The sequence below is a fragment of the Poecile atricapillus genome, chromosome 1, assembly GCF_030490865.1.
Source record: "Poecile atricapillus isolate bPoeAtr1 chromosome 1, bPoeAtr1.hap1, whole genome shotgun sequence".
Taxonomy (NCBI): Eukaryota; Metazoa; Chordata; class Aves; order Passeriformes; family Paridae; genus Poecile; species Poecile atricapillus.
Genome location: NC_081249.1, coordinates 118,973,483 through 118,996,682, shown reverse-complemented (window position 1 = coordinate 118,996,682; position 23,200 = coordinate 118,973,483). Strand labels below are relative to the sequence as shown.

General features: G+C 40.2%; 1 protein-coding gene across 3 annotated transcripts in view; it reads right to left on the bottom strand.

Annotated features, from left to right (window-relative positions):
- USP47 (ubiquitin specific peptidase 47) overlaps positions 1–23,200 on the bottom strand; it is a 50,737-nt gene that overhangs the window by 17,673 nt on the left and 9,864 nt on the right. The window contains exons 2-12 of one of the 3 annotated variants that reach the window (XM_058842673.1): positions 17,391–17,450; positions 14,291–14,494; positions 13,413–13,526; positions 12,158–12,296; positions 10,833–10,929; positions 10,198–10,343; positions 9,502–9,581; positions 8,558–8,707; positions 2,353–2,448; positions 2,110–2,262; positions 559–723 (exon numbers count right to left, since the gene is read on the bottom strand). In XM_058842673.1, coding sequence (XP_058698656.1) covers positions 559–723; positions 2,110–2,262; positions 2,353–2,448; positions 8,558–8,707; positions 9,502–9,581; positions 10,198–10,343; positions 10,833–10,929; positions 12,158–12,296; positions 13,413–13,526; positions 14,291–14,494; positions 17,391–17,450 — 1,404 coding nt within the window. Of the gene's footprint in view, positions 1–558; positions 727–2,109; positions 2,263–2,352; positions 2,449–8,557; positions 8,708–9,501; positions 9,582–10,197; positions 10,344–10,832; positions 10,930–12,157; positions 12,297–13,412; positions 13,527–14,290; positions 14,495–17,390; positions 17,451–23,200 lie in introns of all 3 variants that reach the window. The other 2 variants (XM_058842663.1, XM_058842682.1) reach the window with 2 other exon arrangements.

Genomic DNA, 23,200 nt, shown 5'->3' with positions numbered 1-23,200 from the left:
GCATATCCCACATCCATTATTAAGATACCCAAACCAAAAGGCTTGGCTTGACAGCTTGTTTGCCTTGAAAACAAGTAGTATGAAATAACTGTCCAAAGCTACTGTCAACACTTGGACGTCTCACTTGCATTACAGACACATTAAAGTATTCTGCTCTTGTTCCAGTCACGTGACTGGAATTAACTTTTTCATCATTTCCAACTAAGACTGACAGTATTCAGAACATATACCAAAAAGTGGAATGGTGGAGAAAATCTGAAGAGCCAAAGTGGGAACACTTGTAGTTGGAGACAGTTTAATAAATAAAGGAAACAAAAACCAATTAATAGTGCAGTTATGCAAAGGCATTAGTGAGCACCTCCCCCAGCAGACCAATGGCCAGCCAGCCTCTGAGCAACAGCAACTTTGGAAAGGCCCCAGCTTTTCCTGCTGAGCATGATGGTGCACAGCAGGGAACCTGGCATGGAATATCCTGGGGGTGAACCCAGGGCAGCCTTGCCAGCTGTGCCCCTCCCTCCAGCCTGCTGCCCACCCTTCCAACACCCAGTGCTGTCATACCTTTTCACTGCCAGCTTTAGAGATCCTCTCTGCTGCACTATTGCTTTCAAGGCAGATTCCTTCATCAACTCCATCATCGTTAGAAAAATCATTGCTCATCTGATCACTGTGACAACTGCCTTCATTTTCAGCTCCACTATCAGTGCAACTCTCCGTCTGAGGAGACTTCTTAAAAATAAGACATACACACTAACATTATGCAACATTCAAAGTTAAATGGAACAAGAAATAACAGTGTTTGTGAAATGAAAAAATCCACTCTGTGAAACAATTAAATTCATCAAAAAAACTAGAGACCTCTGCAATTCAGCACCAAGAACAGAAATGCTGGTGTCTTCAGCCCACTTCTTCAGTATTCCTGGGCTCTGTGTGCAACTGAAGGGTAATTAGCAGCTTTCAGACTTGGCAAGGTTATATTTGTTATTAAAGTAATCTATTCCATGCACCAGCTATCCCAATTCAGTTCCTGGAAGTCTGATACCAAACAATGAATCTGTTGTAGCAAGGCCCTGTTAATCAGAACTGATTGAAAATATTTTCAATCACAGTCAAAGACTTTTTCTTCCATTTCCACTCGCTGTCACTGGACCGAGCCAAGGTAAGACTGATGAGTGTTCTGTTAGCTTAAGAGCATGGTGTCACCAACACTGGGAATTGCAGCTCACTCAGTATATTCATCTCTTACCTGATCCTCTTGATTCTGGATGATTGTTTTGATTTTCTGACAGTTGTTAATTTTATCCCAGTTCTATTCTCCCAGATCAAGCTTTGCTGTAACTGATGCCCCCTGCTCACTGACACTTTGAGAGTACCCAATTGTCTACATGGCATCCTTCCTAAGGGTTTGCAGAGAGCCAGAGAAGCCTCTCCATATGCACACCCAGGCAGTATTTCTCTTATACCAGTGCAAGCCAACAAATGTTTCCAGGAATGAAATTAGAGGAATTACTTTGGTCTTCAATGCAGAACACACAGAAAATACTTCCTGGTGAATTTAACTGCACAACGTGAATTTTGGTCAAAACCCAAAAAGTAAAAAGCCAGAAGATGGACGGGAAAAAAAAGAAATTTAAAATCTTATGTCTAGAGTGTATACTACATGGTGATTCAGAGGGCAGGAATTTGTTACTAATGATTTTTGGACTAACTTCACTGTTCAGTTTTGAAACTTTACATCACCTCTTATGACCAACATGATTCAGACATAAGTTTCAGATAAATCTTCCATTCTGGAATTGCAGTATACATATGCAGAAGCCCTGAGACTCCTGTCTTTAAATCTGTCAAGTGAAGATGTAGATCTGAAACAGCTTCTTTGTGGAAGCAGGAACCCCAACTACAGAGAACATGTTTTGTTTGCAATATTCAAATAAATAACTAAATAAATAAATCCACATGGACAGATTTAAAATCTTCAAGTTTAGCACTAGCACGGCTAAAGAACATTTTATGTAGATGAATAATGGTGTTAAAATGGGACTGGAATTTTGATTTTCTTAATGACAAACTTGAAGGAATTTAAATGCTCTTCTCTGACACCAAATAGTTTACCTCATCTTCCACATCAATAAAGACACTCATGTCCAGCTCCTCTGGGAAAGTCATGCGATCATTGAGTTTAATTCTGTGCATTGTGGTGTAATCAAAGTCAAATCTCTTCAGCTGTAGCGTCAGCAGGTACGGAAAGTGCAGGAACCGCAGACCCTAAATGAAACAAGGACAAGATTACACCCCTGTTATCAGGATTGATATTTATTGAAAGTAATTTTTGCAAATCATTTGACCAGTCTTTACCTTCCTCGCATCACATTTCTTCTTACATCGCTCACAAAAGTACTGATTTGGGCCATCAAGGATCTCAGGCTGAATGAAAGCATGCAGTGCTTCTTCCTAAGAATAAAAACATGTTAACCCATTTTTAAAGAGTGTTTACTATGCAGGTATAAATTTACAATGAGACTGCAAACACATACAAATACTTCATTTAAATCCACCACCAAAATTTGATTGACAAACTTTGGTATAGACACAACATTCAGGTAAACATGACCAGAAATCAACCTTCCTACCCAGCCCGAGGTAAACAGTAAAACCACAATTACTGTTAATTGCATCTTGTTCAGTGTTGGATGAATCCCAATTGTCTTTGGTTTAACAGTTACATTTACTCCTGTTACCTTGCACATCACATTTTGTCATGTCTGTAGAGTCATCTGCTGTGAAAATGAGCTTATTTTTAAACCCTGCCTTGTGTCCTTGTTCTCCCAGAATTTTGAGATGGTTCTTCTGCATTTCTAAAGGAGTTTTTCTCAAGAGATCCAATCTGCTATTTAGAGGGGGGAACAGGAAGTGGCAGGAAAAAAAAATGTTACTCAGTTTCTCAGTGCCCTGCATGAAGATAGTCTTAGTCCCGTTCTACCAAGGGTCTTAGGAAACAGCATTTGAAGATCCTATTTTTAAGTGAAAGCTGGGGAAAGGACAGAGGGAACTGTATTTGAGTTTTGCTCCCAAAGGAGTGAGAATCAGATATGGCCATCTCCTATAATGACAGAAGTAGCTGCCTAGCTAAACCTTATGAGGCAACTAAGCAATACCTGGAATTTTGTCTTCTGACAGTTGCCTAGTTTGGGGTAGTTCAAAAAACCCCAAAAGTTCTGTCACTAATGCTTACACCCAGGACTTCAATGATTTCTACTTTGCTCCTCACTACAGCAAACAATATTTAAAATACAACCAAAATGATCATTATTCCTCTCCCTAAGACAATTTGCAGCAATGACACTGCACATCAAGGTGTAAATACTTGAGAACAAAATTGTTCAAACAGAATTCACTAAGAATACCGAGATGGGTTCATTGAAGACTTTTACCCAGAGATTTCCAAAGTTAAAACCTATAACCCAGCTGGCTTGGGAGCCAACAGGCTCTGGGTTTCTGAACTCCAAGTGGAAGCCAGAAGCTCTCTGTTCACCCAGAGGTGAAAAAAAATACAACTTGCAATAACATCTTTAAAATCATCATCTGTTAGTGAAGGGCTGTGGCTGTTCCCCTGAAGTCTGAGTAAGTCAGAAGGGGCTTAACTGGGCAGAGTGAACTCAGCAGTCACAGCATGGCTGGCAAAGAACTTAAGATTGGTATCTAAAGTGTGTTGCTTCGCAAATCCCACTTTGGGAAGGAATCAAGGATATGCCAAGTTCTTCACAAAAGCCCCCAATTCTTCCATTTTCCCTTCTTTCTTTCCAAGAACAGAGGCAAGCAGCAAGAACAATAAAGCAAATACTTTACAAAAAGCTCTGTTGCTGCTCTAGGAGAATGGACTTTTTTACAGGACTCTATTCCAGGTGACAATTATTCACAAATTAAAGACCTGCCAAAGTCCACAGAACAACTGTACAGTGAAGGCAGTCATCTCAATTCCCCATTTTTTGAGCCAGCCAGAAAGGCCTTGGAACATCCCCAAAATCACAGCTCTTGGGCAGAGAATCTCCAGATATGTGAACACCTTTCAGAGTCTGAACTGAACTGCTCTCTATGTCTTTTCTTCCAAAATACTACAGAGGCCAAGTTGCTTTTTACTCCAGGGCCACACAGACAGCTGATGTTAGATTATGTACTGAAATGTGAGGAATCTCATTCTAAAATGTAAGCAAAAGGACTGAAGTTAAAACCTGCTTAAAAAGAAAGCAGAAGAAATGCATTGTTGTATTTTGACTAGTATTCAGAACTATTTCAGTGAAAGCAAAAAAGTTAATGGCCAACACAGAAAATACGAATCAGAAAACATCACATAATGACATCATAATCACAGTGACAGAACTCTCTTGTGAGCCAAATGCCAATTAAGGCAAGAAAAATATATTTCAAGGGTAAGAAAAACGTTGCAGCTCATGTATCAACATGAATATAAATGGGAATATATGAAGGATGGGACATAAATGATTGTGTAATGCTTATGCAGACTCCTGTGATGTGCAATTTAACAAGGAAACACCCTGCACATTTTTACATAAGGCAAGAAGTGATGATGCTTTAGAGCCCTGAGAAGGCAATGAAGCATTATTATAGCACTCTTGAGGTTTCACTGCTTACCACACAGAAAGCTGCGCTTTGAAAGGCCTCACTGAAGCCTGGGACCTCCACCACTTTTGAGCTATACAAATAGCCATGTATTTTTCCATGCGTGGGTAATGACCACTGCTGCTCCCCAGGCTGACTCTTTTGCCTCCTACACAATCTTTACACCAAGGCTGGTTCTGCTGACGAGGAGGTTTCTTGGTACAATTCCTATTCTAGTGCAGTTCAGCGCTCTCTGCTCTGACAGTTTACTCAGCAAAAGCAGGGACAAAGCTGCCAAAAGCCTGTCACAGCTCACACCCCCCCTGCCCTGCAGTGCCACCAGAAGCCAGTGCTCCCTTAGGAGTTACCCTCAGAGCAGCACTGTATCTACCCTTGGAGTTACTGAGCATTTCCTAAATCCCCTACACACACGCTTCAAAATAAAACATAAGTGATCAAGCTAGAGATTAGGATGACAAAAGCTATCTAAACTTCTTTCTAGTTCCAAGAATCAAAAGAACAATACAGGCTGAAAAAAAATCTGGAGATCATCTGATCCTAATCTCTTGCTCAAATCAGGTCCAACTTCAAGCATATTGCTCAGAGCCTTGTCCAGCCAAGTGTACCCAGTTTTTAATATTCTGAGATCTCAATCACTTAGCACACTAAAATGCCGTAACAATTCAACCTAATTATTGTCTGGCTCAAGAGAGGCACTGCAGAGAACCTTCCCTCCATAAAAATGCATTATGGTCTCATCACTAGTTTGACAGGTGCCATACTGCAAGCATGTGTAAATCTGTACAACCTCTGAATAGGAGCAGCAGGACCTTCATAAAAACTTCCACAACAAATGGCATTTAGACAAACTGCTCTTGGAAAAAGCTAGAAACTAACTGCCACCTCAGGTTTTCAGAGCTCATCACTTTTCCTCTGTTCAAAGAGTATGTTCAATGAAAAATACAAGACCTTGTTACTGATCTAGCTTTAAAAACAAAAAGGAATTATCACCTTATCTATATTCTACTTTCAACAGTTTGGCAGGGACACCACAAAGTTCATTCACATAAAGTTCAAATTAATTTCTGCCCTAAGAAGGACTAGTTGTACACAGAGTTACACTCTCAAAAGAAAAGCTATGGTACAAAAGATCTTGAAAACTAACAACACTTAACAAAACACAACTGTATTTACTTGGATCATGATTAGTTTTCTGGTGTTACAAGTCAACTCTCACTGTATTCTAATAACATAATTTTAGCATCACTGCTAGTTCCTAGTTGCATCTACCTTTCTCTCTGCTGTTCATCCTGCAAAACATTTTTTTTTACTGCAAAACATTTCAGTTTATGCCTAGTGCTGTTAAATTCAGGCACCTATACAAAAGACACTAGTACCTACAAAACTCAGAATGTAAACTGTTGCTCCTGTTTACCTCCCTGAAATAAGCCAAATGTTTTTATGCCTAGATTTCTGCTGACCTCAAGAAAAGCCTGATTCAGGGGGTTTTTGTCACCATACCCTTGAACAGTGCAGATTATGTAAGTACTTTTTCAGAAACCATCTTGAGTTACACACTGACAACATCTCAATGCCCCAGGGCTGCCCTAGTGAGTTTGAAGCTATGCTACATGGAGCTGGGGATCACAAAAATTCCAAATGCAAACCTTAAGACCACACTGAAGAATTTCAGAATTAGTTCACAGTAGGAAATAAAGAAAGCATGACATTATCCTCCCCAGTTCTTCAATGTCCCCATGTATTGAGAGGTAATACACACATCAATTAATGCAACATTTCAACTATCTGCATTTCTTTGGTGGTACACAATGTCAAACAGTGGGATAATGCTCTTTAAATGGCATTCTCCAAATTAACCTTACAGAAGGCTCCATCCACTCTCTCTTATTCAAAAGTAATGGAAAATCACTTACCTCTAACTAGAGTTCTTTGAAGGTAGTATCCTCCTTAGATCCCCTATCTTGGGTTGTGTCGCCTGCTGCAAGTTCCCTCAGGAGCTGACTAGCAAGGTGTAAAAAGTTTTACATTCCCTTCCATAAGCCCTATTAGCGCATGTGTGAAGTTTGTGATCTCTCAGACCCTTTTGCCTACACCTACTGAATCTCATCATCTATGGATCAATGGAGGATACTACCTTCAGAGAATTCCATTTAGAAACAGGCGATTTTTCCCTTCTCCAAAAGCAAGTATCCTCCATATCTCCCCACTGCTGAAGACTACAGAACTAAAAATTACATCTGCTATCAATCATACATATGCAGGGAGGAGAATCAATTGAATGGAATCAGAGTAGGAATTGAAAAAGCTCAAAAATTGAAGCATCAATACAAGTTGCAACCATGTAAGTTTGCGTAACAAAAATCTTTAAACTATTTTCCTCAATGCAGTAAACCCAGTAAATGCTGACTGAAAGGAAAAATATCAAATACTATTAAAAGTAATCTGATATTTAAATCCTTATTCATTCAAGTTTTCTGTTTTTACAAACAAAGTCTTTTTTTAGCATTGCACCACAGACTTGTTCACTGAAGAAAAAAATTTTCCATTTGAGATACAAATGGAAATTGACTCGTTGAGATGAACAATGCATTGTTAAATGCAGAATCAAACTACATGAACTGAACAGTTTTCATTACTTTTAATAGATTATAAAAATCTAATTATTGAATAAAAATGACAACAAATAAAATTTGGTTCAGGGAATACTGCTAGAAATTAGTGTTAAAAGGTGAAAAGGGGAAGCCATCTGTATGAAATATCATCCTGTATTAAGACAGCTCCAATTAGCTGGAAAGTTCCAGCAAATTTTAATGCAATCTTAAAAAGAATTCAAAGGACGTTACTAACTTGAATCCTTTTTCCAAGATCAATGTCCCTCACCTTTACTACTTCTCAAGACTGGTATTTAAAGTTTCAAAGAATGAAGTACTTTGAAGCTATACTGCAGTTTAAATTAATTCTAACAATTCTTAACAGAATTACTGTTAAGAGTTGTGGACTAGTAGTGCTTTGAAAATATTCAGCACACTAAATATTTGAAAATACAGCACACTAAATACAGAAGGAAAAATACTCAATATATTATAAACTCAATTTTATAATATTATAAAATATGTATAAATATATAATAAAGCCAATTACACAAGTGTTTGTTTAAAACAGACTTTACTGAAAGATTTGTTTGATTTATTCTTACTCTTTCTCACAACTCCATCCACAGTATACTGTGGAATTTCATAGTTTGTAATCTCTTTTTTTCAGGGGGTGGAAAAACTCAAACAAAAGAACTTCCACAGATTTTCTAAGCCATAGTTCTGCTCGCCAGCATCAGTAAAGCTGGAGCAAAAGAGACCACGAACACTGCTGTAGAACAGGATTTTTGAATCATCATCAAATTGCTTATTAAAAGGACATGGTATTTAAGAAGTGATCTTTAAAAAGCACAGCAACAACATGGAAATTAAAGTAAAAATTTTATGTCAATGTTCTGTTCTTCTACTAAGACTTTCAATAACGTTACAAAAATTTAGCAGACGTGCCAATGAAAAGAACAACTCAAATAAAACTTCGTGATCTCATAAAAAAATCTCTCAAATAAATGCTGAAGATTTTATCAGGAAGAAAATAATTGATTACTGCAGCCTTAAGGCAATAAAGTTGCATTTCCCCTCCCCTTATACATGCACCAGTAGGACTCATTGAAGGGCAAAAGGAAAAAAAAAAAACCAAACCAAAAAATAAACCAAAAAATCAAAAAAAAAGAAAAATCTTCTAGAACTTGCTAGCTGGTTGACTGCACAAAGACGAACACCCCAAGATGGAGTATCTAGGATGATACTTACCAGGGAACCAATTCTACCACTGGGGCATTATGTATTCTATGTGTGTATGGATGCACTATTAGGACCATAATAGTACACACCACGCTAGCAAACGCCTGGCTGCAGCCATAGGGGCGGATGACCAGAGGGATATCCAGGTACGTGTCGATTCTCCAGCCTTCATAGCCACACTCCAGGCACCTCACATAGTCCTTCAGTTTGCCTTGGTACAGTTGATTTATAAGATCAGCCTGAAACAAACAGATTCAGCAACAGGGATTTGAAAAAAAAAGACCAATACCACATTTCTTCAGTTTTACAAGAAAGTACCTTTTTGTCAATTAAATCTTAATTGCATGGCTACACATTTAAAACACCATTCCCCAGCAGGACATCCATCTCCTGATTTCTTATTTTCCCCTGCCCAAAGCACGTAGCAAACGAGCTTCTCAAACCACGTTCCATAAGCTTCACTGTCCCTTGCAGTCAATGTCTTAAGTGACTACAAAAGCCCCAAACTGAAGTTCTGAAACGAGCCTGATCTTGCAGACATTGTTAACAGACTGACCCTGCAGTCCTTTCCTGAAACAATTTACCAATTACTCCTATTTACCAAAACTGGCCTGCAAGAAGGTGGCCATTTATCACAATGTGTCCTGTGCCATGAATACATTCCTAACTTTCTCCTGAAATAAGAAGGGAGAGCTTGAGCTTCAAGAGGCCACAACAATACCTAATAAATACTGAGAGTGAGGAAGTTATTGTGGGAGTTACACAATCACTTTCTGTGCTTCAGATAAAGACTGAGTATCCAGAGTGCAGAATATTCCACTTTTAATTGGAGGAGGAACAGATGTAATGCACTCTTGAAAGTCACACATCACAGTAGCTTAACTATTGCCTCAAACAAGAAAAGTGGAAACTCCCACAGATTTTCAAAGAGCTGGTATTTAAAATTTAGTAAATAACTTTTACAGTCATTAGAAAACCCAACAAACTCCCACAATACTACACCACTGAACAAAGCCAGTTTTTCCAAGCCTACCTGCTCCGTTTGCTTCCATTTCTGTTCCAAAGCATCAAACATGACTCTACAAAGCTCCTGCACATCATGCTGCTGCCACGCTGTTAGAAATTGAAACTATTATTAGTTAAAACAGGAGATGTTATTAGTCCTAATACTGACTGCAGCCTGAGAATGCTTCCTAAAAAACTACTCATTAGTTTAATAATGTATCTACATTATTGGCCACTGGGCCAGTGTTCAATTGCACAGGCAGCTGCCTCTCAGTGGAAGTCAGAAAAATAAGCAGCCAGCTTGCCCACAAGGTTTATGTATAAACAAGAATATGTGAAAAATACAGAACTGCTAATGTACACTGGTACAAAACAAACTGCTTCTGATTTCTGCCCCACTTTGTGCTGACTCTCCAAAACCCAATTTCCCACCCAATTTAATTTTGATAATTAAAAATCAGGCTATGGGGCAATATTACACAACACACAACATGTGTAATGACAGTTTAATTACAATACTTTAATGCTTTTTACTTTAACAGCCTAAAACTCACACTTGCCATTTCTTTAACAAAGTATCCATGTAGGCTATTTTGATTCCATTGAAAAGGTCGATTCCATTAATTACTCTTAATTACTCTGGTATTTTCTCCCATGGACAGCAGTTGAGCCCCTAGCAGGCAGCAGCTGAAGCAAACCCCAGCAGTTTAACAGCTCACATTACCTTCACTACTGTCCCATCCAAAACTCCGTGTAACATCTGTTGTTTCAATTGCCCTTTTTTTGCTGGTCTGAAGTAAAACAAACAGTCTTTGAAGCTGGTAGGGGATACTCCTCTCAGGATCCTCTTCAGATTCCTCAAATTCCCACCTATTTGCAACACAAGATATTTGACAAATAACACTGCTTTGAAAGCATTACTCAAAAAGGCATTAAATCAACATTTGCTACATTTCAGGTCTGCCATGTCACAGGTTAACTGCAGCTGTTTCTTGGGAGAAGTCAAGTGCAGTTGCTTTCCATTTCTGCAGTGAATAGCAATGATACTCTTCAAATGTAGAAACAAAAACAAATGAAAGCTTGGAAGCCATTCACTGTACAGACATGAACTGCACTTAGCATTAAATTTAAGTCTGATGTTTTCAGGATTCTTTAGAAAGCTCATCCACACCACAACCAGTAACATACTTTACTGAAAAGCTGAAGCTTTTAAGCAGATATAATTTAGAAGTCTATCCAGCTTGATTTCCATTATGATTTCCAGTATCCAAACAAGGAAATTTTGACAGGTGAAATTTCAAAGGGTCTCCTACCAATACGAACCAGCACAAATATAAGGTTTTGATTCTATATACTCACTTATACAATGCATTTCTAAATTCAGGAGTCATGAAAAGTGTTTGAAGAAGGCTGTTCAAGTAGCAAGTCATTGCTTGATTTACCAGCCCCACATAACCTAAAAACATGAGAATAATGAGATGGAAATAATGCAAAAAGATGGCAAATCACTTCAAGAGTTAAAACACTTAACAAGAAAACAACTCTGTGATAGTGTTTAAGAACTGCATTTGTCTGCTGTTATTTATTGTTATTTCCACTCTAAATGGAGGGAATGTTACAATTTCTGAGAGCAATAGAGAATAATAGTTTATATAACAAAAGTAATTCTCCTGAATGACATGAAGCTGTTTTTTTGATCAAAATAAAAAGTAATATTTAATGCTGAATACTACAGCAATGGGGATGTAGATAACTATAAATATTTTAAGAGCAGATTTAAATATTTTACAGAATAAATGAGAATTTTCTAAGAAACAATTGTGTATCAGCTCATTTACTGCTTGATGTCTGCTAAAAGTATCCCAGTAATAATGTTAACATAATTTGTATCTGCACTGGTGTTATTATTGCTTCAAACCAGAAACAGGAAAAATAAATCTCAAGTTCCCACACAACACTACTATTCTAAACCCTTCCCGCTTAAATAACTAATTAAAAAAACCTAACTGAACTCCTGTAACGCTGTCATTTTTACTAGCTGAAAATGAAATTATTTACCAATATTAATCTAAGCGGCAATTTTAAGATTTTTCTCCAAAATACGTAATATTAGCAACAACTGATAAGCACGGAGCATATACTGAGGCACAGTACAATAAGGAAATTAAAAACACTTATTCATACTCCAAAAATTATTGAAAAAAATATCTCAGTACCATACTAGTAATGAAAATACAGCTACTCCACACATGGGCATTTTCTGTGAAGAGACTGAGTCACAACATTTGTACTTTATTTATTACTCTACACTACAGAAATCATCTTTTCAGTTTTGTTAAATAAAAAGCAAGGCAGATAAACCTTCCCCTCCAGAACAGGGTGGGCCGCTCTCTTCCAGCTGGGCACCCTGCTGCCCTGACCCTGACTATGAACCAGGGATGAGCAGCACACAAACACCACAAAGGGGGACCCTGCCAGAGTCTGAATTACCCTATCCCAACTAAGGAAAGGGTGGAATACAGTTCTTCCATTTCTAAAGTGATGGGAGAATATCTTAAAAAACATGGATAAAAAAATGTAGCACTGATGTGGGTATTTTTAAAATAAATCACAATTTATTAAAAAAACATCCTAAGGTGCTGCCTTTTGGAAATGTCTTGCCTTTACAAGAGAGAACAGCATACCTGTCTCTGACTTGCTTAGGACTGAAGAATAAGAATAGCTTTGACTGACATAGTCATTGCTACATCCCATGGAGCCTTCTCTTGGAAGGGGGCCTATGAATCTCTCCTGTGCTCCATCCTCCGCAGTACCCGACTCCTCCTGGAAACACAAACACACCCAGTGCATGCACAAGTCAGACTGCACCTTCTATTGACAACAGATTTGCTTTGCTCTCATAGCTGAGAAACCAATTTTGCTAGGCACATCACACAATTTTTTCAAAATTGCAGATACACAGCTGAACTTTAGTTCTGCCCTCCAAATTCTCAAGCCCTTGACACGTTGTTCTTAGCACTGGCAGAAGGAAAGGTCCTTTGGAACACTGCACAACCAACCACAGTATTACAATGCACACAACAAGCAAGTTGGCAATTTAGTATCTCCTGTGCCTCAAGTTTTCTGCACTGAAATACAGAATAAGATTTTTTCCAGACATACAAATTTTACTCCATTACTCTTTCAGAATCATTCTTAAATTCTGATCTCAAGTACAAATATTTACACGTGGCTTTTTTCCCTCTGTCAGGTAATCAAACTCCACAACAAAGGCTAATTAAGACAGCATTGTGCTGATACAAGAACTAAGTAATAATCTTAATATATCACTAGTCTATCCAATCCTTGATTTGAATATATTGCAGCTGTGTGTAGTGTGTATTTGAGAAATGGAAAATTTCAAAATATTTGTTATGGCAAACAGTGGCTTCTAGCAACACTGCCAACTCTCTTTTATATATATATATATATTTATTTATTTTTCCATAAAGGTAAATGTGAAAGCAGCTAACTGCTGTTGATGCAGGGCTGCCATTTCTGAGAATTCTGCCAGAAAGGCCTAATATTGCTTTCAAACAACTAGAGGAAAGGGATTGGATGTATGATCAAATGTGTATTGCTAAGACTTCTCTCTGAATGTGCCGAAGATTAACTAATTACACAACCTTAGAAAATTCCTTGCAGCAAACATCACATAAGAATCTGATGAGCATGAACAGAATGACAGCAAATCATTACTAATGGAACTGGTCCCACTCAGGAGAAATGTGAATATAGATGCAAATACAGCGAAAGTCTGTTGAGAAGGTCCCCAAAGAAGCTTAGGACAAAATACTCAGCCCAGTTTTATTTCAAGTTCTGCTCTTACACAAACACTACAAAGAACACACATCTGTCCCCCAACACTGGCTTATGTAGCTGAGTGAAGATTTTACTCACCTGCATTACGTGAGGCTGCTCACCATCCTTGTCTGTCAAATGCAGAAAGTTCTTCTTCCCTGGCTCAAAACCAGCATCAAGAATGGTTTTGTCACTGTTCTGATCTATTGGAGTCTGATAAAAAAAGAGTAAAACAACAGAAACAACATTTTTTAGAAACAGATCTATATGCAATTAACAGATTCCATCCAAGTACATTGCTTGATGTGGCTGCTGACACAGTAAGACCTCATGAAAAGAAATAATTATCCAGCAACCAAAACACAGATCAGTACTGAAATCACCTGAGAACAGTTTAAGAAACATTACAGTCTAATGCAGATAATTGACTGTTAATCTTAACAGTTGGTTTATCTATTCAGGAGTCAAGACACTGGTCTGTAAGTTTCTCATGAACATATTATCCAGGGTCCTCTGTAGAATGCAGACACTTCTTTTCTTTAAAAGAAAAAAAAAATACTTTCAGCAGGAATGACCTGAAATAAACTCATGTCTGTATCTTAACAAATCTTAGAAAGTTTTCTAGGTGTATCTACAGAAATAATGTTAACTAAAATCAACACTGATTTAACAATAAAGCATGGGAGTGACATAAATAATTTTAATATGATATATTCTATAATATATTCAAATAGGTCCAAGAAACAGGACTCACTACACAACATGCTGCTGCTGAGAAGAAAACATTTCTCAAACTAGACCCCAGGACTCTGAAACTATTCATCACGGGTATGGTTATTAAAAACACGTGCTGATAACCAGAACTAATATTGCCTCTGAAGGATGATGTTAGTTTCTGTTTAATGATTGAACAGACAGCATCCTGCCATGGTGCAGCCGGAGCACACGCTGCCGCAGGCTCCCTGGGAGCTCCGTACCGTGGCCGTGACGCCGTCCCCGTTGCCCCACACCAGATGGAACGAGCCGTTCACATAGCCCACTTTGGCAGCCACGTCCTCGAAGAGCCGCCTGAGCGGCGTGGAGGCCGGCAGGTTGAGCGTGACACGCTCGTTCACCGTCTTGGAGTTGGTGGTGTCCTGGATTATGCACAGCACCCGCGGCTCCTCTGCAGCACACTCCGCCTGCAACGACAGCACACGGGCAAAGCCAGCGTTACTGAACAATCCAAACAAGCCTTCACCAATAAAACACACTACACTTCTAAAACCTAAGGCTCCTAAAACTGGACTTTGTTTTCCAAAGTAAGTGTGAGAAAATTAAGAACCTTCCATTTTTAAAAGAGCCATAAAAACAAGCTCCATTTTTATAGAACAAAAAGGAATCTGTACGGCTGTGGGGACAGAGAAACTGCTCAGGTTCCACACAGAATTTCAGCCAGCAAGCAGATAGAAGACTGCTTCAAAATTGGGAACAGACTTCCAAGTCATCACTTCCAGCTCATATTTTCCTTTGACACAATCATCAATTCTGCCCAGGCAGAATATACCATTTGTGACTTTCAGGAATGCAACCCAGAAAATCTGCAAGCTTCCAAGCCACCATGGAAGCTGACCACTAAACAAAAAGCTTTATAATCAAGCCACCAACTTCCTACTAACTCCACTGCTGGCTGAGTTGCAGGAGATATTCTTCTGCCTGAATGAATTAAGAAAATTAGCACTGACAAATGGCTACTGGATAAAGGGAGTTTAAACAGAAACATCAGTGTAGCTGAAATCAGAACAATAACGATCTTGAATGAAAGTGGCAATGGAATAATAAAAAAAGTTTACAGATGCAGGTAAGTCAAGAAAAATGGCATTTTTCCAACACTGAAAACCCAGGAAGATCTGAGCACAATCAATTAATTCTTTCAATTATCCAATACTGTAGATCAAGAAGGAATAACTGATATTTAAATACACATCTGATAGGGAAGGATCAAGTAAGTAAAAGGAATCAGTCCTTCAGGGAATCAGCCTTTTCAAGCTGTAACACACAGAAGTATTAGTAATGCATTGTCACAGTGCCCAAATCTCAGCCCATGGCTAAAGGCCATGGCATCCAAAAAGGCAAAAAACCACATGCAGTGTGTGGCTATCGTGATTCTCAGTGGATAAGAGCAACAAATGTCAATAATCATGTTCATGCTCAAACTCTCAGTAAACATCACAAGCAGCTTCTAGAGAATACAGAAGTACAAAGAAGGTCTGGACACCTTCAGAATCTGCTGTATTTCTACACAACCAGCCTCACAACGCAGATGAGCACCACCAGAGTGCTACAGCTCCTTTTGAGAGCTCTTACATCACCAAACCCTTGGAAAAGGAGCACGGCCATTCCAGCTGATGCTGCATGCCTTCACTACAGTGAAGATCTGCTGCCAGTGTTCACACAAGGATAGAATAAAATGTTAGCTGACTGCAGCATCTATTCCTATCAGCCTCACAAAAAAGTGGTTACAGAAAGGCAAATAAAACCACCCTCGACCCAATCTGACATTAGCCTGCTTTTGACTAGGATTTTTTCTAAGATGTCAGAGTCCAATTTCTTTAGGTTTCTCAAATGAAATATCCTGTGTGGAAGCCTTCATTAACTGCATGCTCAAAAAGATTCAAAGCACCATTTGCAGCAAATCTGTAACACTTCATCCATTTCATCTTTATGGGAGAATTTTACATTTATGAACCGCTTTCCAAAAAGACACGCAAAACTATTCCTGAAACATTAACCACACATTAAGAAGAAAACACAATTTGGAAGTCAAAGTAATTTTGACATATTATATCCTCACTTTCATCTACAGCACCCACAGAGAAACACAGGGCTGTGCTTAAGTAGACTAAAATTAAATTTCACCAGTGATTACTTCTCCTGGGCTTTTTCCATGAAATTTCCCAGCACTGCATCTTTTTTTAGGGGGGGAAGGAGTGTTTCTTTTTTTGCTGAAGAAGCAAGCTCTTTCTTTCACTGTGTGGTTAGGAAAGAGAAGGTAAAACTTGTTTAGTGGACTTCTTTCCTAATTTTTTTTTTTTTTGAGAAGGTGAGCAGCAGCTAAGACCCAACGAACTTGTAAGATCAACCTATATTTACATGCTGCTATTTATATAGTTCTACCTCAGAAAACAGAAGTTCATTTGGATTTCATTATCCCCACACTGATTTTGTATTGCTGCTGTGTTTGATCGCGTCAGGAGCAGTTCCCCACTGGAGGCTCAATTCCCTGTGCCAGTGCCTCCACAGGCACTGTCGAGTCCCTGCCACGTCCTCCTGCCACCCACACCTGCCCTGCCACCCTGCCTGGTGACGTGACTTGCACTCCAGCTGCTGGGGAAATAACCAGGCACACAGCATCTGAGGGATGGCAATAACATCGAGGGCACAAATGATGGACCATTAGAGATTTGCTGGATGTTGCACGTCACACAAACCCTCTCTTCCTTGTTCACAGATGTAATTCTGACAGACTGAGCTGGTTTAACTCGGGGTCAGTAAAGCAAACACTATTAAGCTGTCATTCATTCACACAGCCACCGCTTCAAGCTGTTAGTAGTAAACAGATAAAGCAAAAATAACCTCAGCCCAACTCTACTCACAGAGAGCATCCACACTCACCGGCTGAACCAGGAGACAACAAAGCAACACCTTGTCTGGGCTACTTTACTATAGAAACAGCATGAAAAGCAAGACTGGCCAGTGATAGATCCCTCAGCCATTCTGTTATCAAACCAAGTCCACAAGAGAAACACAGAAATTAATTTTAACCATTACATAATCTGATATATTGTGAGAGCAAAACAATTCCTTTTTTTAATGCACAGCCTCACACACCAGTGTAAAAGCACAGAAACACATACTCGATTTGAAGCTACCATTAAGACTGAATTTAATACGTGCATCATCTTTGGATTCAAGAACATGCACAGAGAGTTTCATGTCAATAGCTCATGCTCACGTTAAAATAAACAGAAACTAAAGCATCATGCTGTTACTATGTTTCTACGTTATCATTTTACAAAGTTGATTTCATCTGTCTACCTGTGAAAATTTCTTCTTCATTTCAGCAAAGATACTCTGTCTGCAACTCCAAAACATATCCTATAGTATATGAAAACAAAATTAACAAGCCATAATAATTGAAAGTTGTAAATTGACTTTTATTTTATATAAAGACAGTTTTATAGTATAAAAAAATATCATTACTGAGTTTGGAAACTTTGTTCACAGAACAACTCAAGAAGGATTAGCCTATTTTAATACTTAAATTACCACAGGAACAGTGTTACAGACAATGTCAATTAAGTTGTAATACACAGATTACATTTCATAAAGTAAGAAGTGAATGGATAAGAAAATTTAAATAACAATTCAATATATAAATTCATACTAACACTTTCCTTGATTATCTTTAAAACATGCCACAGACATAGGTAAATATTTTACCTCAAATGGTTCAAGGGTAGGATTAGCACATAACCCTGTCATTCAGTTTATTATTGTATTTACAAATCATGAAGCTGTCCAGTTTCACATGAAACTGTTCTTTTATGCCTGAATTATTTCCTGTAGGGAAGTTTTATTAACATGAGCCCATTCTGAAATATTCAGCTGAAGGTAGTAAAGAGATGAAGTTACTGACTTTATTCCTACCACTCTTAAAGAAAGCCTGCCTTGCTATCTCTGATGTATCATCAAAAATTCAACAACAAACATTAACTGCACAAAACTGTTTTCTGACTAAACATCAAATTAACCAGTTTCTGAATCTCAAGTGGTGCACTCTGTATTTTTCCAGAAAAGAAAAACAGGAAGTGAGAAGGAAGATGCTCATAACATCACTGCTCTTCTCCAAATTCCTTCAACTGCGTCCTCAGTAAAGACTACCAAAACAAAAACCACTGACATGATCTTTGCTGACATGCCCTATTTGCCCCCACAAATGACCTATAAAAATAGCCCAAATTAGACTACTGCATTTAATTTCTCAGCAGGATTTCAAATAAGGCAAGATTTTTTTCTTCATGTGCCGAGAACTGAAGATCCAGTTTGGAAGTTTTAATATGGCCAGACCGTGTCTAGCAGTTTCCTTTACACACTAGTCTGTAATTTCAGATTTGAGAGATTTCAGATTTAAATCACACAATTTAAATGTTTTGCTGCTTATTGGTTTTACCTGCTCTCAATCGAAAGTCATGTACATCTTGTTAAAATCACCCAAAGGTGAATAGAGTCCTAGAACTGCAAATCTGGAACTGCTGATTTGTAATATTATCAAATACTGTGCCAAAGACTTAATTAAGACTTCCAATTTTCCTCCTAATCAGGGATTCCAAAGAACCCTTACTTTAGCCTGAATTCCTTCTCTCTGGAGACAGGCAAGCCAAGTCTTGTACAGACAGGGGCACGAGTAATTTTGTAATGTGCTATTTGAATTGGTGCACACAGTGGAGGGTGCAAGGGGAGGACAGGCTCCAGGTATCACAGGCACAGAACTATCTACCTGTTGCTTCTTTTATAAAAATATTCCTGTGCTGGCTTCTCAGCTCCTGTTTCTTCAGTTAGGGTCTGCTGGAAGATTTTCAAGAGCTACTTCACTAAACAAATTCCAAGTACACAGATCAAACAAATGAGATTTACAAATTATACTGTTTATATTATGTTCAGAAATTTTAGAAATAATGGAGAGCTTCTCTGGCAACTCAAATCACAAGTCACAGAATCACAAAACTATTTAGGACAAAAAAGACTTCCAAGATCATTGACTTTTAACTTTTTCGACTTCCAACTTTTAACTGACCATTACCAAGTCAACTAGACCATGGCACCAAGCACCACATACACTTGTTTTGTGAACACCTGCAGGGCCAGGGATCCCAGCCCTCCCTGGGCAGCCCCTTCCAACCCTTGGCAATCCTCTCAGTGAGGAAAGTGCTGCTGATGTGCCAGCTGACCCTCCCCTGCTGCAGCCCCAGGCCGTGTCCTCTCATCCTGTGCCACTCCTGGGAGGAGAGGCCGATCCCCAGCTGGCTCCCCGCTCCTGTCAGCCCATTCTAGAGGGTGCCAAGGTCCCCCCTGAGCCTCCTTTTCTCCAGCCCCAACACCCCCAGCTCCCTCAGCTGCTCCTCACGGGGCTTTTACCCTCCAGAGCCTCCCACCTCCGCTGCCCTTCCCTGGACTCGCTCCAGCCCCCGATGCCCTCCTGAACAGAGGGTCCAGAGCCGGACGCGGCACTCGAGGCGTGGCCTCGGCAGTGCCCGGGACAGGGAACAGTCCCTGCCCTGTCCCTGCTGGCCCCACTGCTGCTGCCACAGGCCAGGCTGCCATGGGCCTCTTTGGCCACTTTCAGCTGCTGGCAGCCCCCAGCCCCAGCTCCTTTTCCACTCCAGCCCCTCTCCCGCAGCCTCCAGCACAGCACAGGGCTCCTGTGGCCCGAGTGCAGGACACAGCTCCCGGCCTTGCTGAAATCCAAGGATGTGCCCAGCTCTCACATGCAGCACTCTCTACTTTGCAATGAAAGTGTTCACTCAAACACTCCCAATAAACCTTAGAATAACCACTAGCGCCATTCTACATTTTACAAAAAAGGTCCTCTCAGCATAGAGACACATTTAAGGTACAACTAAGAGACCAAAGGTCTTCTATAAAGTTGCTTACTTTTACCCTGATAAAAGTTACTCTGGAATGCACCAAGCCAATTACTTATTACATCTCACAAAATCAATAGGCACATTAACTACACAGTTCAAGGCTTTCAAATTAACACGCACACTATTCATTCACAGGCAAATGCAGAAACACCTTACTGCCTTTTCCTCACAAGAAATAAGAGCAACTACTCTGGTAGCAAGCACATCTATGCAGTACTTGGGAGAAGTCCTCAAAGCTCCATGCTGCTACTTTGCCAAAGTGTGACATAATATACCAGTGGCTCAGGAAAACAAGCTGCAGACCCTCAACTGCATAAGCACATAAAAGGCAAATGCAGACTGCTAATTAAGGCTACAATCCACACAATCATCCCACGGTAATTTTAACACAGAAGCCTTCTCAGGCTAATATTTTGGTCAGCAGATATTTGAAATTGTAATTTCAACTGTTAACTGTAATTTTAAAAAAATATTGAAACACTGATGCCTTCATCCTAAGCCACTCCTTGTTGCTGAGGGTGGGAATCCTGGAGGATGGAGAGCACCCTCAGCAAGCCTGCGGTGCTGTCAGCCTGTTGGACAGAAGAGATGCCATCCTGAGGGACACTGAGAGCTCGAGAGCTGGGCTGTGTGACCCTCAGCAATCACAACAAGCCAAGTGCAAGGTCCTACACCTGAGCTGGGACAGTGCCAAACACACCTACAGGTGTGCAGAGAAGCGACTGAGGGCAGCCCTGAGGAGAAGGACTTGGGGGTGACGGCTGATGACAAACTTGCCATGAGCCGGCAGTGTGAGCTGGCAGCCCAGAGAGCCAAATGTATCCTGGGCTGCAGCAAATGGAGCACGAGCAGCAGGTCAGGGGAGGGGGCTCTGCTCCTCCACTCTGCCCTGTGAGCCCCACCACAAGTGCTGGCACATTTCTGGTGCCCACAGCACAGGGAGGACATGGAAGTGTTGGAGCAAGTCCAGAGCAGGGACATGAAGTCGATAAGGGGACTGGGGTACCTGCCCAGCAAAGACAGGCTGACAGAGCTGGGCTCTTCAGCCTGGAGAAGAGAAGCTGCACAGACACCTCACAGCAGCAGGACCCGAAGGGCCTACAAGGAAGCCAGTGAGCAACTGCTCATCAAGAATTGTAGTGGCGAGACAAGGAGTACTGGGTTAACATTGAAAGAGGAACCTTACACTAGATACATGGAAGAAATTCTTTACGTGAGGGTGGCGAGGCACAGGTTACCCAGGGAAGTTGTGGAATGCCCCATCCCTGGAAGTGTTCACAGCCAGGCTGGATGGGGCTCTGTGTGACCAGGTCTAGTGGAAGCTGTCCCTGCCCATGGCAGGGGGTGGAACTAGACAATATTAAAGGTCCCTCCCAACCCAAACAATTCTACTGGCCCTTTACACTGCTCCATTTCTAGAAAGATGATGATGATGATAACCTGCATGTAGAAGATTTCTGACTATTTGACCAGATTTACAAAAGACTCTTTGCAGTACAAACATGCAACCAACACACAGGTCTGACCTGGGTGGACATTCTGGAGGGCCATGCTACACAAGAATTTACATCCCATGTACCTTTCTAAAACATACTTCATCTTTCTTCCATGGAAGATCTGCACCTGCAAGTTGCAGAGCACAAAGCATGTTGTTGCACTGAAGCAACTCAAGCTGTATTTCTGTATACACAAAGGCAGCATTGTTATTAGTCATTAGTTAGTCATCTGCAAGACAGACATTTGCTTTGACCATATAGGTTCTGTATTTGTTGAAAATAAAGGAACAATAAAAATAGAGTGTTACTAGATCTGTCACAACAATATTCATATGTAGAACTGCAGTGGTTTTAACACTGCATTTAGATGTGGCTTGCTGTTTTTCAGCCTTGAATCACTGAGTTAATTAAAATTCTATAGCAGCATTTCATTATTTTAACTCCTGCTTCATTTTTATAAAATTATTTTCAGAGATTGAAAGCAAAACCTAAAGCTAAGGTCAAACTTCATACAGATTCTACCCAATATTTCCAAATTCCAGGTCAAGAGTTGAACCAACAGATGTGTCAAGTTTTACTGCCAAGTACAGTTAATGGCCAACTGAGACTTAACAGGATCACCACTAGAGAAGACTCTACATGTCCACATGTGTACATAATTCTCACAAATCACTGCAGTACAGAGGAAAGACAAAGAGATCAGTAGCAAGCAGCAGACATCAAGCTTATATTCCCAGAATTACTTGGATGATTAAGCCTAAAACAGCAATTCTCAAACCTAATGTAGCTTCAGCAACTTCAGCCTGTCATGAGAAGCCCACACAAGTGACTGCTGCATGTCACGTCGCTGCTGGGCAAACTCTGGGGTGCACATTCCAGGTCTGTGAAGGGACTGGATGCACACTTCCAGCAATTACAAGAGTAAGTGGAATCTGGGAGCTTCAGTGACACACAAGTAGTCTGGATCTGTACCTTTTACTTCTGAAATTTCATCACATAGTTGAAACAAGCTTCTGTTCAGAAGCTGAACCATCGCTAGTGTCTGAATGTTTCTTTCTCTCTCAGCAATGACAAACTACTATCAGATCAGCCCCCTGAGAACCCACAATCATAATTTAGGAACATTTTTCACCAATTTCAATTGGTCTAATCCATTAAATGCCACACTGGATATGTGCTGACAGCACTGCTCTCTGCAGAAATGCAAAGATCAGAGATCCTTCCAACAGTGAGTAAGGAGAGCACAGTCAGTGAGGACTGGGGGTGTCATTTCCACCCGTTCCCATCATTTCCCCTCTTTCTACCTTGTGCTTTTGAACCATGGACTCCAGAGAGTCCTTACAACCCACAACTGACCCCCTTCTACTCATGGAGCTACTCATGCTCCATGTCTTTTTTCCAAGCCCAAGGAAGCTCTTTTTAGAGGCCAACCTCCCTGGTACAGCTGAGCAGGGTCCCTGCCTGGGGAGGTGGGACAAGTTGACAAAGGTCCTTGCAATGAGGAAAGCATCAAGCAGGTGTTCTCAGACTCACATCTGGCTTTATTTTAGAGGAAAGAAGCACCTACTTTTTGGAGTACAGGTTACTAAACTAATCCTGTCAGAGCACCGAGGTGTTACTCAACACAGGTGCTTTGCTGCAGCCCAGTCTGAGTTAGAGAACAGAGCACTCAGAATCCTGTTACAAATGCCTGAACAGAAACACT